The 13117-nt window shown below is 40.6% G+C and overlaps 1 protein-coding gene across 1 annotated transcript; it reads right to left on the reverse strand.

Annotated features, from left to right (window-relative positions):
* Window positions 1–777: 777 nt before the first annotated feature.
* LOC139722164 (uncharacterized) lies at window positions 778–12909 on the reverse strand. The gene is made up of 17 exons (XM_071633478.1): window positions 12734–12909; window positions 11397–11517; window positions 10783–10946; window positions 10161–10290; window positions 9320–9459; window positions 8423–8552; window positions 7813–8011; window positions 7251–7396; window positions 6778–6987; window positions 5686–5903; window positions 4826–5057; window positions 3917–4190; window positions 3470–3732; window positions 3084–3315; window positions 2496–2593; window positions 1603–1779; window positions 778–1353 (listed from the first exon to the last, which is right to left on the reverse strand). The coding sequence occupies exons 1-17, from the start codon at window positions 12907–12909 to the stop codon at window positions 778–780; spliced, it is 3486 nt and encodes a 1161-aa protein (XP_071489579.1).
* Between the last annotated feature and the right edge of the window lie 208 nt (window positions 12910–13117).

Consider the following 13117-nt stretch of genomic DNA (forward strand, 5'->3'; position numbering starts at 1 on the left):
TATTCCGATTTTTTTTTCTTCGTTCATATTGCAGCAAAAGAATCGTGTAATGGAATATTTATTCTATATTCAAATGTCTGCAAAGTATTCATATGCTTCCCAGGAGGACTTTGTTTTGGACATTTTAAGGACCTGTTGGGAAAATTTAACCCGATATTCTCGTCACCTATTGCAAGGCTCGACAATTTTGATGTGAATGTTCAAACAGGAAAGTGACTGTCATTGACTTCCAAAGACTAAATTACCGGGTTACCCTAATTCTGTCATTTTCATTTGGCAATGAATACAACTCAGTAGATTACCCTCTCACACTACTCGTAATAGAGATATAGGGTTACAAAAAAAAATCTTATGAAAGACATTAGGATGATCCAACAGGACGCAACTTTAAAGGCACGCAACACTGTAAGGACCAGAAGTGAAACTCCATCGTACTTTTGACGATTGTCCAATATCTTTCTTTCGCTGCTCGCTCTCTGATCCGTCTATCCCAGCAGCCTTACTGAAGCTGCTAGATCGTGTTCCATGCGAGTGCATTTCAAGTGCCTTTCGTTGTATTGTCTCATTTGCTACCTCACCATCACGTGTTGAATGCACAATAAAACAGCCTATGATATACGTTATGCTCAGTCCGTGAGAATAAAGTTAATCCACCCATTTCCAAGGTATTTTCCATGTACAGCGCGAAGAAATATCAGGACTTACAGTATAGAGTGCAGCAGTATGCATTTATTGCTTCAAATAAACTATTTTACTACGAGAGTCCACGGTAAGAAATTAGATGATGATGCAGAATGACGATTTCTTGTTCTTCTTTCCTGACCCAGTGCTGCCATTGCTCTCCTGTGACTGCGACTTTACCGAGGGTGAAGAAGCTGTTTTCTCCACTTGAGCTGGAGAATCTTGCCTCTGTGGTTCCTCTTGCTCCGTGGAGCTTGGCCTTTCAGATTCATTTAACTCCTCCGAGGTGGCTCCCTCCTGGGATTGCCCTTCTTCTTCAGGCTGTTCTTCTTGACTGACCTCATCTTGTGTTCCTTCCTCTTCATTCTGACCAGGGCTCTGGTCGGCTTCATCCCCCGCTGTTTCCAGCTGGAGCGTGGGCTGGGCATGCTCCTGGATCTTCAGCAGGAGTTCGTCGAACTTTTCGTCGTCAAAGTTGGCCTGACTCGTCTCTTTGGTGAAGTCGATGTAGAGGAGCTGAGTGAAGGTCATACTCATCGGTCCTTCCGGTGGCCATGTCATTTGTTCCATGAGTAAAGGCACGACGGGTTTCCGGAGAGCGTCGGACAGACTCACCTCACGACGACAGTTGGCAGATAGCGCGTACTTCGGTGTGACGCAGGATATAACGACCTGCAGGGACAAACAAGGGCATAAACAATTTAAATGTCAGTATATCAGACGCAAGGAAAGGATTATCAACTTTAAGGCTCAACTTTGCTCTGCCAGTAACTATCGGGAAGTCAGTTAGTGTGTTTTCTTACTATTGGTATTGTGTGACAAGTAATCAAAAGATGTATATTGGCTCTAAATTATTTTGTACTTATACGTTGACTGAGTGTGGATTATCTAATCAGCAATCAAACTGTCATCTTCCCCGACCTTTGCATTCCTGATGCCCTTGTCGATCTTGGAGTAGAGTGGATCCCCACCACCCATCTGGTTGATGTCCAGCCAGCAGTGGTAGCCTAAACCGGTGAGACGTGAGAACAGTCTCTTGATTTCAGGTTGTTTGCCCCATTGGTACGAGATGAAGACGGACGGATGCTCTAAAGGTTCCTGATGAATTAAAAGAAATGAACACAGAAAGTGGCGTCAGATAAATTGAGTGATGCTTTCCGTTACAGGATTTTTTAGGATGTTGCGAAATAAAGACCGACGGATACCCTATTATATAGAATCCTGATGAGTACAAAATGAGTACAATGAAGTGCACTTGGCTTAATTGTTGCGTTTTGTAACACGAATTCCAGATTTTATGCAGAAGATCACCACCTTCACAGTTTCGGCTTGGTATAAGCCTGATTATCAAGCCAAGAATGTTTCATGGAATCAATCATCTTCCCATTGATATGTTATTTTTCTTTTATTACTATGAATTACCTTTAGGAGTAAGTGTTACTACAATGAACAATATTAAAACAGGAGGAAATTTAAAGAAGTAGAGTTTGCATGCTTTCCATATCTATAACAAATTGGGAACCACAGAATGTCAATTCTTGACAAATTAGGAAACAATATCTTATTTTTCATATTGTTCTGATCCTGCCAAAAGTTTGCAAGTGAAAGCTGCCGAGGGCGAATATCGCGACCGCAAATATTTTCTACCCCAAAATTGTTGGAAAATACCGCAAAAATATATGCTATGCAAAGTCAGCTACAATGCCTATGTTTTCTGGCTGTTCTTCATGTGATTTAAACTCATTCAGTTCATTTTTAATTCACACACACGTTTCTATCAAATTCGGATCAAGGTTTCTATTGCTGTGCTGTACCTGAGGATTAGACTTTGGCTGGGAGTTTGGTTTGGTTTCTTCAACTTTCTTCACGACGGTAGGTTTGTCTTCCACTTGAGGGATCCAGTTTCGGTACTCTGTATGACAACAAAAGATTAAAAGTTGCTCCAATGGAACCAGACATGCTTATTGGAGAGGCCAGTGTCCTCAAGAAACCCCTTTAGTGTGATTATATCGATGATTATTACGATCATCATGATTCATTCCTAATCCATGCGTGACAACAGGAGAAGTTACGGTGATAAAAAGTTACTCATAGTACACTTCTTCGTATGATTATTAATAACATTAGTATGGACGTCAGGATGAAGAATGCTTAATATGATTATTGTGGTACATGGGCCTTCCTCACTACATGAGTACATGGTAATGCACACATTAAATGAAAGGTATCACTATGGAGAAAAAAGAATAGTGATGATCAAATAAAGATATATTTGATGTTCATGAGAGATGGGAGATCTTGAAGCAGAAGAACACAGAAGAGGAGAAATGAACTTGGGAAGTCATTTAAAAAAAAGAGTTACAACACGCAAATACAAAACGTGGATGAGAAACAACACTCACCTTCGGTCACCATGCTTTCGTCTGGGTTGGCGTGATACGAGATCTGTCCGAGGAGCTCTGAGAACTTAGCGTCATCCCAAAACTTCTCTCCCCTCACGTACTCCTTCTCGTTGTAAAACTGGATGTAAAGAAGCTGAGAGAAGAGCATGCTCATTGCTCCCTCCGGCGGCCAAGGAGTCCGATCGATTAGAATCGGTATGATTGGTTTGTTGAGCAGGTTGGCAAGGTTTACCTTGGTGGAGAATAGAAGAAGATACGAGTTGTCAGTCCCCTTGATGGTTGCGTCAACAGTTTCGATCTTAGTAGAGAGTTACAATTGTTTTTACCGAAATACGAATACAATATAAATATGATGAATAAACTTTGACATACCATGGATTTCTTACCTCCTTGTTGCAGTTCTCCGAACCAGAGTACTTCTCTGTCACCATACAGAGGACCACTTTGGCGGATCGCATCCCCTGACTGATGCGAGCAAAGAGCTGGTCTCCTCCTCCCATCTGGCCGATGTCCATCCAGCAGGGGAATCCCGCCATCTCCAGATGTTTTCTGATGGTTTTCACCTCGGGCTGGTGGTCCCACTGGTAGCTGAGGAAGATGGCAGGTGGTTTCTCGGACTCGTCAGACGGGGCTTGAGGAACCAGTAGTTCTGTCATGGAGTGCAGAACGTTAAGCAGAAATGGTTGATATCCTTTATAGACCACTGTCACGCAAGTGCTGTAAATCATCTCTCGAATAACAAGATAGGTTGTCTTGAAAGATATAATGTTCATTAGGAGACCTAAAACATGACCGTCATAGCATAATTTACAAAGGGTTATGTGAATGTATACCTGCTTCCTCCAGTGACTGTGTGATGATCTCCGCGGCGTCTGTTCGTCCCATGTCTTCCAGAGCACTCAGGATGGCGTATGTGGCATCACTGCTCTTGTGTGTGGTATACCATTCGGCTAAGATAGCCATTGTTGGATCGGGGGACAGGGCCCAGTTACGGATATCCTCACCCGAGTATCCGAGTCGAACTGCAAGAAACCGCCAGTCATGCTCATGCTCCGGGTTGAGGAGTTTGGAGACATCGCGGGACCACTTTGGCGCGTTTGTGATCGTCTGTAACAAAGAGGATTCATTATTGAGAGAATCGAAGTTGTTTATGAAACTTTCGTTCTGATAGCTACTATCCTAGAAGGAACCGAAGGTGATACTATACCTTCCAAATAATAACAGCCAGAGTCAAGACAAAGAAAATATATATATTTTTTTAGTAGACTTCCTATAGTCAGACTCTTGATCATAGAGCGCAATTAGTAGACCGCAAAATAATAAAGGGACAGCCTTTATTCTCAAATAAAAAACAAAACAGGAACGATCGAGTTATGGGAACTGAATTTATGTTTAAGAGTGGCTATGCAGTAGCCAACAAGTAAACACCTAAATCCTTATCTGCAAGCAAACATGAGGGCCGATGGCTTTACACATTCCTTCCAGAGGAGCAGGGAGAGGCATAAACACCTAGGCACATAGGGGCATCACTACTACGGCCATCGGGATACACACTCTAAACTTAAGATTCCTAGTCCGTGGTCATAAACACTTAACTACAACGGCTCCTCAGTTGCCATTCTCTCTCTCTCTCTCTCTCTCTCTCTCTCTCTTTGTCGTTTGCTTATTTGTTGATATATGAGGGGATTGAGTTCAGTGGAGGGGGTATGATGGGTGTACTACTTTGAAGGAACAATGCTCACTTTGTGATCGATTTCCTCCACCTTCTCAACCGTTTCGTCGACGACCTCCTTCAGTTCTTCCAGCTTCTCTCCTTGTTCGTGGACCTCGTTCTTCACGTTCTTGATGTCGTCACCCTGCTGCTCTACCGTCTCGTCCAGTCTCTTGACGTCGTTTTCCGTGGTCGTCACGCGCGAGTCCAAGTTGTCGATGTCTTCTCGCTGCTCGGCGATGTCCTCGCTCAGACCCTTCAAGCTGAAGACAAGATATGCAGTCAAATATCCTTCAGAAATTTTGCCAATTAACAAGAACACCTCTCCCCAGAAACCCCATTCCTTGATATTTTTAGAGTTCAAAAGAGATTCCTTCCCCTGGTCCACTCAACACTATGTTGTATCATGCACCATTATGTGTTGTCGTCCTCTACTTTATTTTCAATATCCACATTCACTACCATAAAATGTGCCTGCGTACAACACCTTCACACGCAACATCACATGCTGATCTGGCGGTTACACTCATGTGCGCTCATATTTCTTCCTCTGTACCTCAGAAGATGGCCTCTGCTCCCTGCAAGTTTGACGGAATAAAGTCTTCTATTGAACTGTGTAGTACCCTTTACCCAACGAGTTATTGTAGTGTATGTGACGAGGACAACATTACATGCACACGCACGAAGGATTGTGAACCAAGGTTTAGTTTTATTCCTATATAGCTTACTTGGTAATCTGCTGTCAGATCGATGTACTTTCACACATGATATAGATTAATTCATTTATAAATGCAAAACAGTTTCAAGTTTGTGTTGTATTTTCATCCAGCATCTGTGTGATTTTGTTTTAGGGTGGAGAAAGTTTGGGTTTTTTTTCTTGAGAAGACAAACCTCCTATCATCGAGAAAGTCTAGCATGGACTGCACCAAGTCGGGAACGCCCATCTGTTGGCACTTCTTCAGCTTCTCGATCTGTGATCGGTACGGCTCCATGGACTCCTTGTACGCCTGACCAACCCGCTTAGCTTCCATCAGAATCACGCTGATCCACATCGGATCAATGGTTTCGATCTTACCGAACAGAATTTTGAGGCTCTTGTCTGCATGTTGCTGCAATTAAGAGAATGAACAGAAAGTCAAAACAGGTTTACTTTTCCCTGCAAGCTGTCAGTATTTCCATCACAATCTCTCTGTTTGTTAAGGGATGACAAGTTCAAGTTAATTCTTTCTCTGTTTCCAATATAATCAATAGCACAAACATGCAATGTGGATAAACGAACGGGCTAGGACAGAAGTTCAAATCATTCATGAACTTTTCAATGAGAATTTAAACTATTCAGCTCACGTTTCTTCTTCTTCTTCTTCTTCTTCTTCTTCTTCTTTTTCTTCAAACAGTTGCCTCAAGGCAAAACAGGGCGATAGTCTTATTCAAACGCCACATATATCGTTTAAGTTTGTCTTCATCACAAAAGTAATGAATTTGCGATACGCTGCGCTAATTCAATATAAGGTAATCTTTCCAGAAAATCTAACGTTAATATGAAAGTTTTAGTGTCACGTACCATGGATCTACTTTCGCGAAATTACCATGAAAGTAAATTCCGTGTTGATTTGTATGTTTATTACTGCTTCATGAGCATAATGGAAACAAGCATTCAAATGTCTAACTTATCGACGCGTATAAACAGACATCTGAATTGCTGATTTGATTTTCGAAGGTTCCGAAATGTTCAAGGAATGAAAATTATCTATAAATCTCATGAATATAGTTATGCAACACAATCATCATTTGTTAACGTCCTGGTAAATGATGGGAATGAGGAATGAGTTAGACTTGAGAGTCCATAAAACTTTATTATCGACGAGTTAGAATGCATACTGTTTAATGAGATATCCTGTCAACAAAACATTGTAAATTGTGTAACAGTCCCTCGTGTCCAACGAACATTCGAAACACAGTTGGCAGTAGAGCTCCTGGTCTCACCTTGCTGATGCGGCCCACACTCGCTATGGTCTTGCAGGCCGACGCTACGGTGTAGGGGGTGTGCTCCCATGCGCTGACACACGTGTCCACATGCTTCTCGAATCGTTTAGGGTAATGGATCGATATTTCGGCCACTGTCATGTAGCAGACTGTCGCGAGGGTGGCGTCTGTGATGTCCTCAATCAGAACGTCAACATGGGCTTCGAGAGCCTATAAGGTGAATATCGATATCGTCATCTTGATTGGCATCGGTCAATCGGGTAATCTACGAATTTGTTTCTCTACTTATTATTACCGGTCGATTTTTGTCTCTTTCATTTTTGGCAAACAAACAAACAAAACCGCAAACAAATACAATAACTACAACAACATCAGGAAAGGACTTACTGCTACTATCTCTGACAATTGTCTGGTATAGTTTTAGAAAAAGAGGAAAATTCTCGACGTTCGTCAATGTTGGCCCGCCATCTCACCTCGGGATTCTTTTGGGCCACGTCACTGAAGAGCATGTAGAGATACGTCTTGTCAGACGATGGCATGTCTTCCATAGCTTCAACGAGGCCATCGATATGACTGAGAATAACGTCAGGATTACACCTGAATATCCCTTTGAGGGCCACTGTGTGTAGAAGAAAATGTCAGAACGAAAAACAGAAATAAATGAGAGAAGCAATTTACAAGAATGATGAATTTTGAAACTTAAAAAGCGATTGATCTTTATAGTAAGAAGATTTCTGCTTGACAGCATACAGAATCAGATAGGAGTTTGTGTCACTTTTATTTATTCTTCACGTTGACGTCACAACTGAATGAATTTATGATTTAGTACAGAAAGAGATAGAGAAAGAAGTAGACTGAATGATAACTAATATGAAAATGAATAAAAGAAAAAGAAAGAGGAAATGCACGGAAGATAGTAACACGTTTTTATTTCTATCACATCCATTCTTTGCCGTGCTGTTGCTGTGGCGTAGCAAAGCATCTCGCTTCGTTTATCTTCAGGGTTGTCCTTTGATTTTTGCCAGATTTACTTACTTCCAAGATTAGATCCTTCACACTTCTTGTCCAGACAGGCCTGCACGATAGCTTCACCGTATGGCGCAAGCATTTCGCCTTCTTCGTACAGGGTGCCGATGATGTGGCCGGCGGCGCTCTCTAATTCTTCGACGTCACAAGACAACAGTTTGACAGGGTACGGAAGCAACTCGCTGAGCAGCTTCGGCGTTCCATAATTCTTCGTGAGGGTACAGATAGAAGCATAGCAAATCAATAAATCACTAGAGTAAGGGAACAAATCTTGGTAAAAGAAACGCCTTTGAACAACGAATGAGTACTAAAGTGTCTTTAAAAAGGAATTGATAACAGACAATGCATTGCGTATAATTCAAATAACCAGTCATCCGCGGAATATCATGTTAAAATCTTCATTGTTTAGTCACACATTTATTCAGATTAGGAATAGAATGTCAAAATCATTGGCAAGCGCGAAACCAAATGTTCCATAAAATATTTACTGACTACAGCAGACGCCTGAATAGTCAGAGTTACCAACGAACAATGCAGTTTAACTTGATTTGGACTTCCAATTGCATGGCAGGGTCATATCAGAATAAATTTCCCTGTTTCTTTTAGGAATAGCACAAACCTTCATCATGAACTCATTGATGATGTTACGTAACATCGTGCCATGTGTAGAGAGAGGGCTCTCATCCCCTTCCAATTCCTGATCCATACAGTATTCTGCGATGCTTGTAAGGGATTTGATGCACTCTTTCCTGTGTAATTGGGGGCCATAGAGGAGATAAATCAAGAGATTACACATCTTTGCAAAATGTATCCTGGAGAGTTAATTGACTTAAACGATCCATATTCCGCTGCAGTCATTTTTTTTTCTTTCCTTCGTAAACGAAAACTCCAATTAACAAAAAACAAACAAACAAACAAACAAAAAACCAACCAAACAAACAATCGAAACAGCTTTCCATTCCTCAGTCATCTCCTCCCGTTTCCATGGTTACCTGCAGAAACAAGCAATTTCATGAGACCTGGTTGTGACTGTGGATTTATTGTCGAGCAGAAGGTGTTGTTCACTATGTAAACACGTGGAAAATTATTTCTCTTAGAAGCCAGAGGGGTGAAGAGTAATAAAATCCACTTGTCGCAACCAGATGGGAAAATAAATGATTTAAAAAATGAAATCCCCAAACCCTCCGTGACGCTATCACGTCCGAATTCTAGTATTCAGTAGCTATTAAAAGCAGTGACGTAAATATTCTTGATTAAGTGGAACAATGATGCTGGTTTTGCTAAACCACAGATTGTAGCAAAGCTATATACCCGTCGTGACAGCAGGAGTAAAGCAAATAATCAAGATGATTATAATGATGTCATGACAACGCTTCTCATCAGACATAATTATAAAAGAGTGATACTTGATAGTGGCAAGGAGAGGGGTGATAAGAGAAAATGAGAGACTGATAAAATATAAACTTATGAAAACAGTCCTTCAAAAATCATTGTGTTCAAAACATGCGTTCCTTACCCAGCGACACCTAAAATGGCGTGGTAGGTGACGAAGTCGGCAAGGCGTTGGTGGTCGGTATTCTCGCCGAAATCGACGTCATCTCGTCTCATCCACTGGTCGAATGCGTCAAGGATGTTTGGTAGGAGCTTCTCACATCCCTGTGGAGAGAGTGATGTGAACAAGTTTTCCTTCCAACTGCTGAATTGTGAATTTGTTGAAAAATGCATACAACAAACATGAACTCTTTCCCCTATTATAGGGGAATCACAGGAAATCGACAGAACCATCAGGTTGACTAATCAGAATTGAGTGCATGTATGATACCTGCACTCAATTCTGATTAGTCAACCTGATGGTTCTGTCGATTTGCACCCAGCGCCTAGTTTTGTGAAGAGACATTGCAATCCTAATCTTTATTCCTTATATAATTATATTTCAATACAGATTGCACAGCTGCTCCCGTTTTTACAGCATGCAGCGCAATGATAATTTGCAGATCGCATCGACTGAATTTCAGGTTAGTCCCTAAAATATTTCATACGATTTACATTAAAATTAGTTGCTCTTTACATTTCTTTGACGATCACTGCGTATATTATGACATGTCATTATCAAAAATAAATGGCTGGCTTCCTATATCTTTCACCTTATTTGTTATACCAGGAATATCTTGTTACGATGTCACTACATTGCTACAATAGGCTGTGTTTTGCCAGCTGACTGGAAAAGATTATAATATTTGTATTTATTCTATTATTGTATCTCACTTGGGTGAGAAATACAACATTAAATCCAATGCAATTCAGTTCGAGTCGACTTATTAAGCTTTGTTGAACTCTGAGAAAAGTTTCATGCTTACGTCCCACTCCATTTCGCTTGCCTCCACTACCGTCAGAGCAACTATGATGTGCATGGGTGAAGCGCTCTTTAGACACGACGTCACGAGATCAGCGAACGATGCGTTGACTTTCCTCAAGATCTTGTCTCGACTGAGAAGAAAAAAGTAAGCACAATCATTATTCAATTAAAACATTATCTCTCTTTCTCTTTCTTTCTCTCTCTCTCTATCTGTATATCATATTTGCATATATGTATGTGTATATATATATATATATATATATATATATGCTATACATATAATAGGCTTATTGGTACATATTCTTGTAGCTAGATGATTATTGCTAGGTGAACAAAGGCTATGTTCTTTTATGTGCTCTTATAGCTTATTGGCAAACCATTCTGTTATATGGTTATTCATAACACATGTACTTTAATTATGTCACAGATGTATGTGTAATGTAAATTGTTGAAATTGTAGAAACTAGCTATAGTGAATATCATATCTTGTATATGTTATGTTAGATTGTATTGCAAAAATAAAAAAGAATTGTAAATGAAACCACACAGAGAACAAATGAATCAAATCAAATTAAATCGAATATAGTCTTTGTTGCCGTATTACCAGACGTCATTTTTAATACCTGCATGCTCGCACTGTCATATCCACGGCATTCTGCAAGGAGCGTCCGAATTCGGAGCATGACAGGTGCTTTTCTCTCTCCTTCCACTCCTTGTCATCCCTGGGGATCCATTCGATCGGCTCCTTTAGGATCTCTAGCATCTTCTTCATCTCATTCTCATGGCCCTGAATGATGGAATAAAGATGAAGTAGTTACGGCAATGGCCATTCTCAGAAATTATATTCCTTGGGGGGAAATGTTTCCTTCATATGCTTTTATGTTCGATATTGTAACAATGTCATGTTAATGGAATATAATATTGGTTGCCATTTATGTAACATTTCGTCATACATTCTTTATTACAGCGCACAATACTTATCACTTTTACGATGAGAGATGTTCTCTGGAAGAATGTTACGTGGCAACCGCCCTCTGCTGTTCTCTTGTTACATATGACCTTACGTGTGATCAAGGAGTTGCAACAGTTTATGATTTGATCATTGAGGTTGACAAGTATAGGTTGGAGTGTGTTGTGGGAGTAGAGATGGCAGAAATGACATCACTGTTTGCTGCCTCCTGGTACGTTCACATTTTTTCAGGGCATGCAGCATGGAGAAATTGACCTTACGAAGTACCTTCCATTTGATGTAGGTTTTCTCTCTAAGGACGTCTTCCACCAAGTCGTAGTAGAGTTTCATCTTCTTCTTTAAACTTTCGATGCATATTTCTGTCATCAGAGCCTCGTGTTTGTTTTTCCTACAAAGGGAGAAAAGTAAAAGAAACCAAATGCAACAAGTCATTCCATGCGACCCACATGTACAGGTATCTCAATGAAATAAATAATTGACAAGTCAAATGTGGCAACGGATATTTCTTTCGCGGTATAAAACATAGCCTGCACATTGTCGGGTGATCATCTACCGCTGTAATGGGTCAGGATTTTTGAATATCAGTGTGTCTAAATAGAGAATTTTAACTTTCATATCTTCATGACTATTTATGAACATTTTCACTGTTTATAGAGAGAAACACGGGAGCCCTAAAATTGAGAAACACATTAAAATGCACTCTGACCCTTTAACTAGAGAAACACATGAAATTGCACCCTATCATAATAAGCACTGAGTATCTTACTTCTTACGCAGCCACTGACATGACATTCTTAAACTTGATAAACTGACAATGTCGACATTTTTTGCCTGCAGAGCTCATACACATATGTGTGTGTTCTCTCTCTCTCCCTCTCTCTCTCTCTCTCTCTCTCTGCAAGAGAGAGAAAGAGAGAAATGGTTTGAATCAAGTAAAGTATAATTATGATCATTAATAACACAGCACGCTTGGTAGCTCCGTTATTAAACATTAGTACGTGCATGCTCTTTAGTTTGTAACGTGGTCAAGTTTGCCCCTTGCATAACAAGAACTTACAGCTTAGGAGCGTCATCTAGAAATCATGCCCGAAACGGCTTTCGCTTTGGCTTCAACCAACGCATGAAAAGTATTCATATCGCAATTTTATCCATAACATGAAATTCATGAGATGGAGTTTGAGTTTTAAATTTGAACATGATTATTGGGTTTCATTTGATATGATTATTTTCGAGAATTTAATCTATTCCTACCAATACTGTCACGGGTGCTGTTCGTTATTCCGAAGTTCGATATTCCGAAGGTTCGTTAATCCGAAACACACAAATTCCCTATACCTAGAGGTTCGTTAATCCGAAAATGAAAAAGGGTTCGTTAATCCGAACATTTGTGGCGTTATTACCGAAGGTTCGTTATTCCGAAGATTTGTTAATCCGAAAATGAAATTCGGAAAAACGAACATTCGGAATAACGAATCTTCGGACTAAAGAGCCTTCGGAATAACAAACCTTCGGAATAACGAACCTTTGGAATAACGAGCTGTAACCTACTGTCACATCCCTGTAAAGATGAGGTATGTAGAAAGGAAAGAAAGACTCAGACTTACGCTTCATTCACCTTCCCGAACAGATCGTCTCTCACTTCCCATCGGCACTCATCCATAAAGCTCCCCCTACCGCCCGGATCCTCTTTAATGCACTCCAGCACCTTCGGTAGGTGTTTCTTCAGGTTCTTCGGAGTCTTTTTGAACTCCTCCTTGAGCGCCTCAAAGTCAGTCGCCATGATTTCTTGATCGTCTGCTCGAAATACAGGGAAGATAATGACACTCAGAGAGTGACCTTGTGTTCCCACATGGCGAGGAACTCAATAATGATGAAGTTTGGCGCACATATTGTTATCTATTAAGTGCTGGTTGTCATTTTCATCTTACGGAGTTCTGCCAACATGGCGTCAAAGAGTCCCGCATCCCACATATCACGAAGATCTTATA

Source organism: Diadema antillarum, unplaced genomic scaffold, assembly GCF_040938485.1.
Source record: "Diadema antillarum isolate AM-2024a unplaced genomic scaffold, OU_Dant_1.0 scf00000159, whole genome shotgun sequence".
Classification (NCBI taxonomy): Eukaryota; Metazoa; Echinodermata; class Echinoidea; order Diadematoida; family Diadematidae; genus Diadema; species Diadema antillarum.

What these genes read in the sequence shown, in the direction of transcription:
- LOC139722164 (XM_071633478.1), bottom strand. Translation starts at nt 12,909, where the DNA reads ATGGCGACTGACTTTGAGGCGCTCAAGGAGGAGTTCAAAAAGACTCCG. An exon ending in AAACCTACATCAAATGGAAG is followed by an intron (nt 10,947 to 11,396) that starts GTACTTCGTAAG and finishes TCCATCATTCAG; the next exon opens with GGCCATGAGAATGAGATGAA. An exon ending in AGGGCATCAGGAATGCAAAG is followed by an intron (nt 1,354 to 1,602) that starts GTCGGGGAAGAT and finishes TTGTCCCTGCAG; the next exon opens with GTCGTTATATCCTGCGTCAC.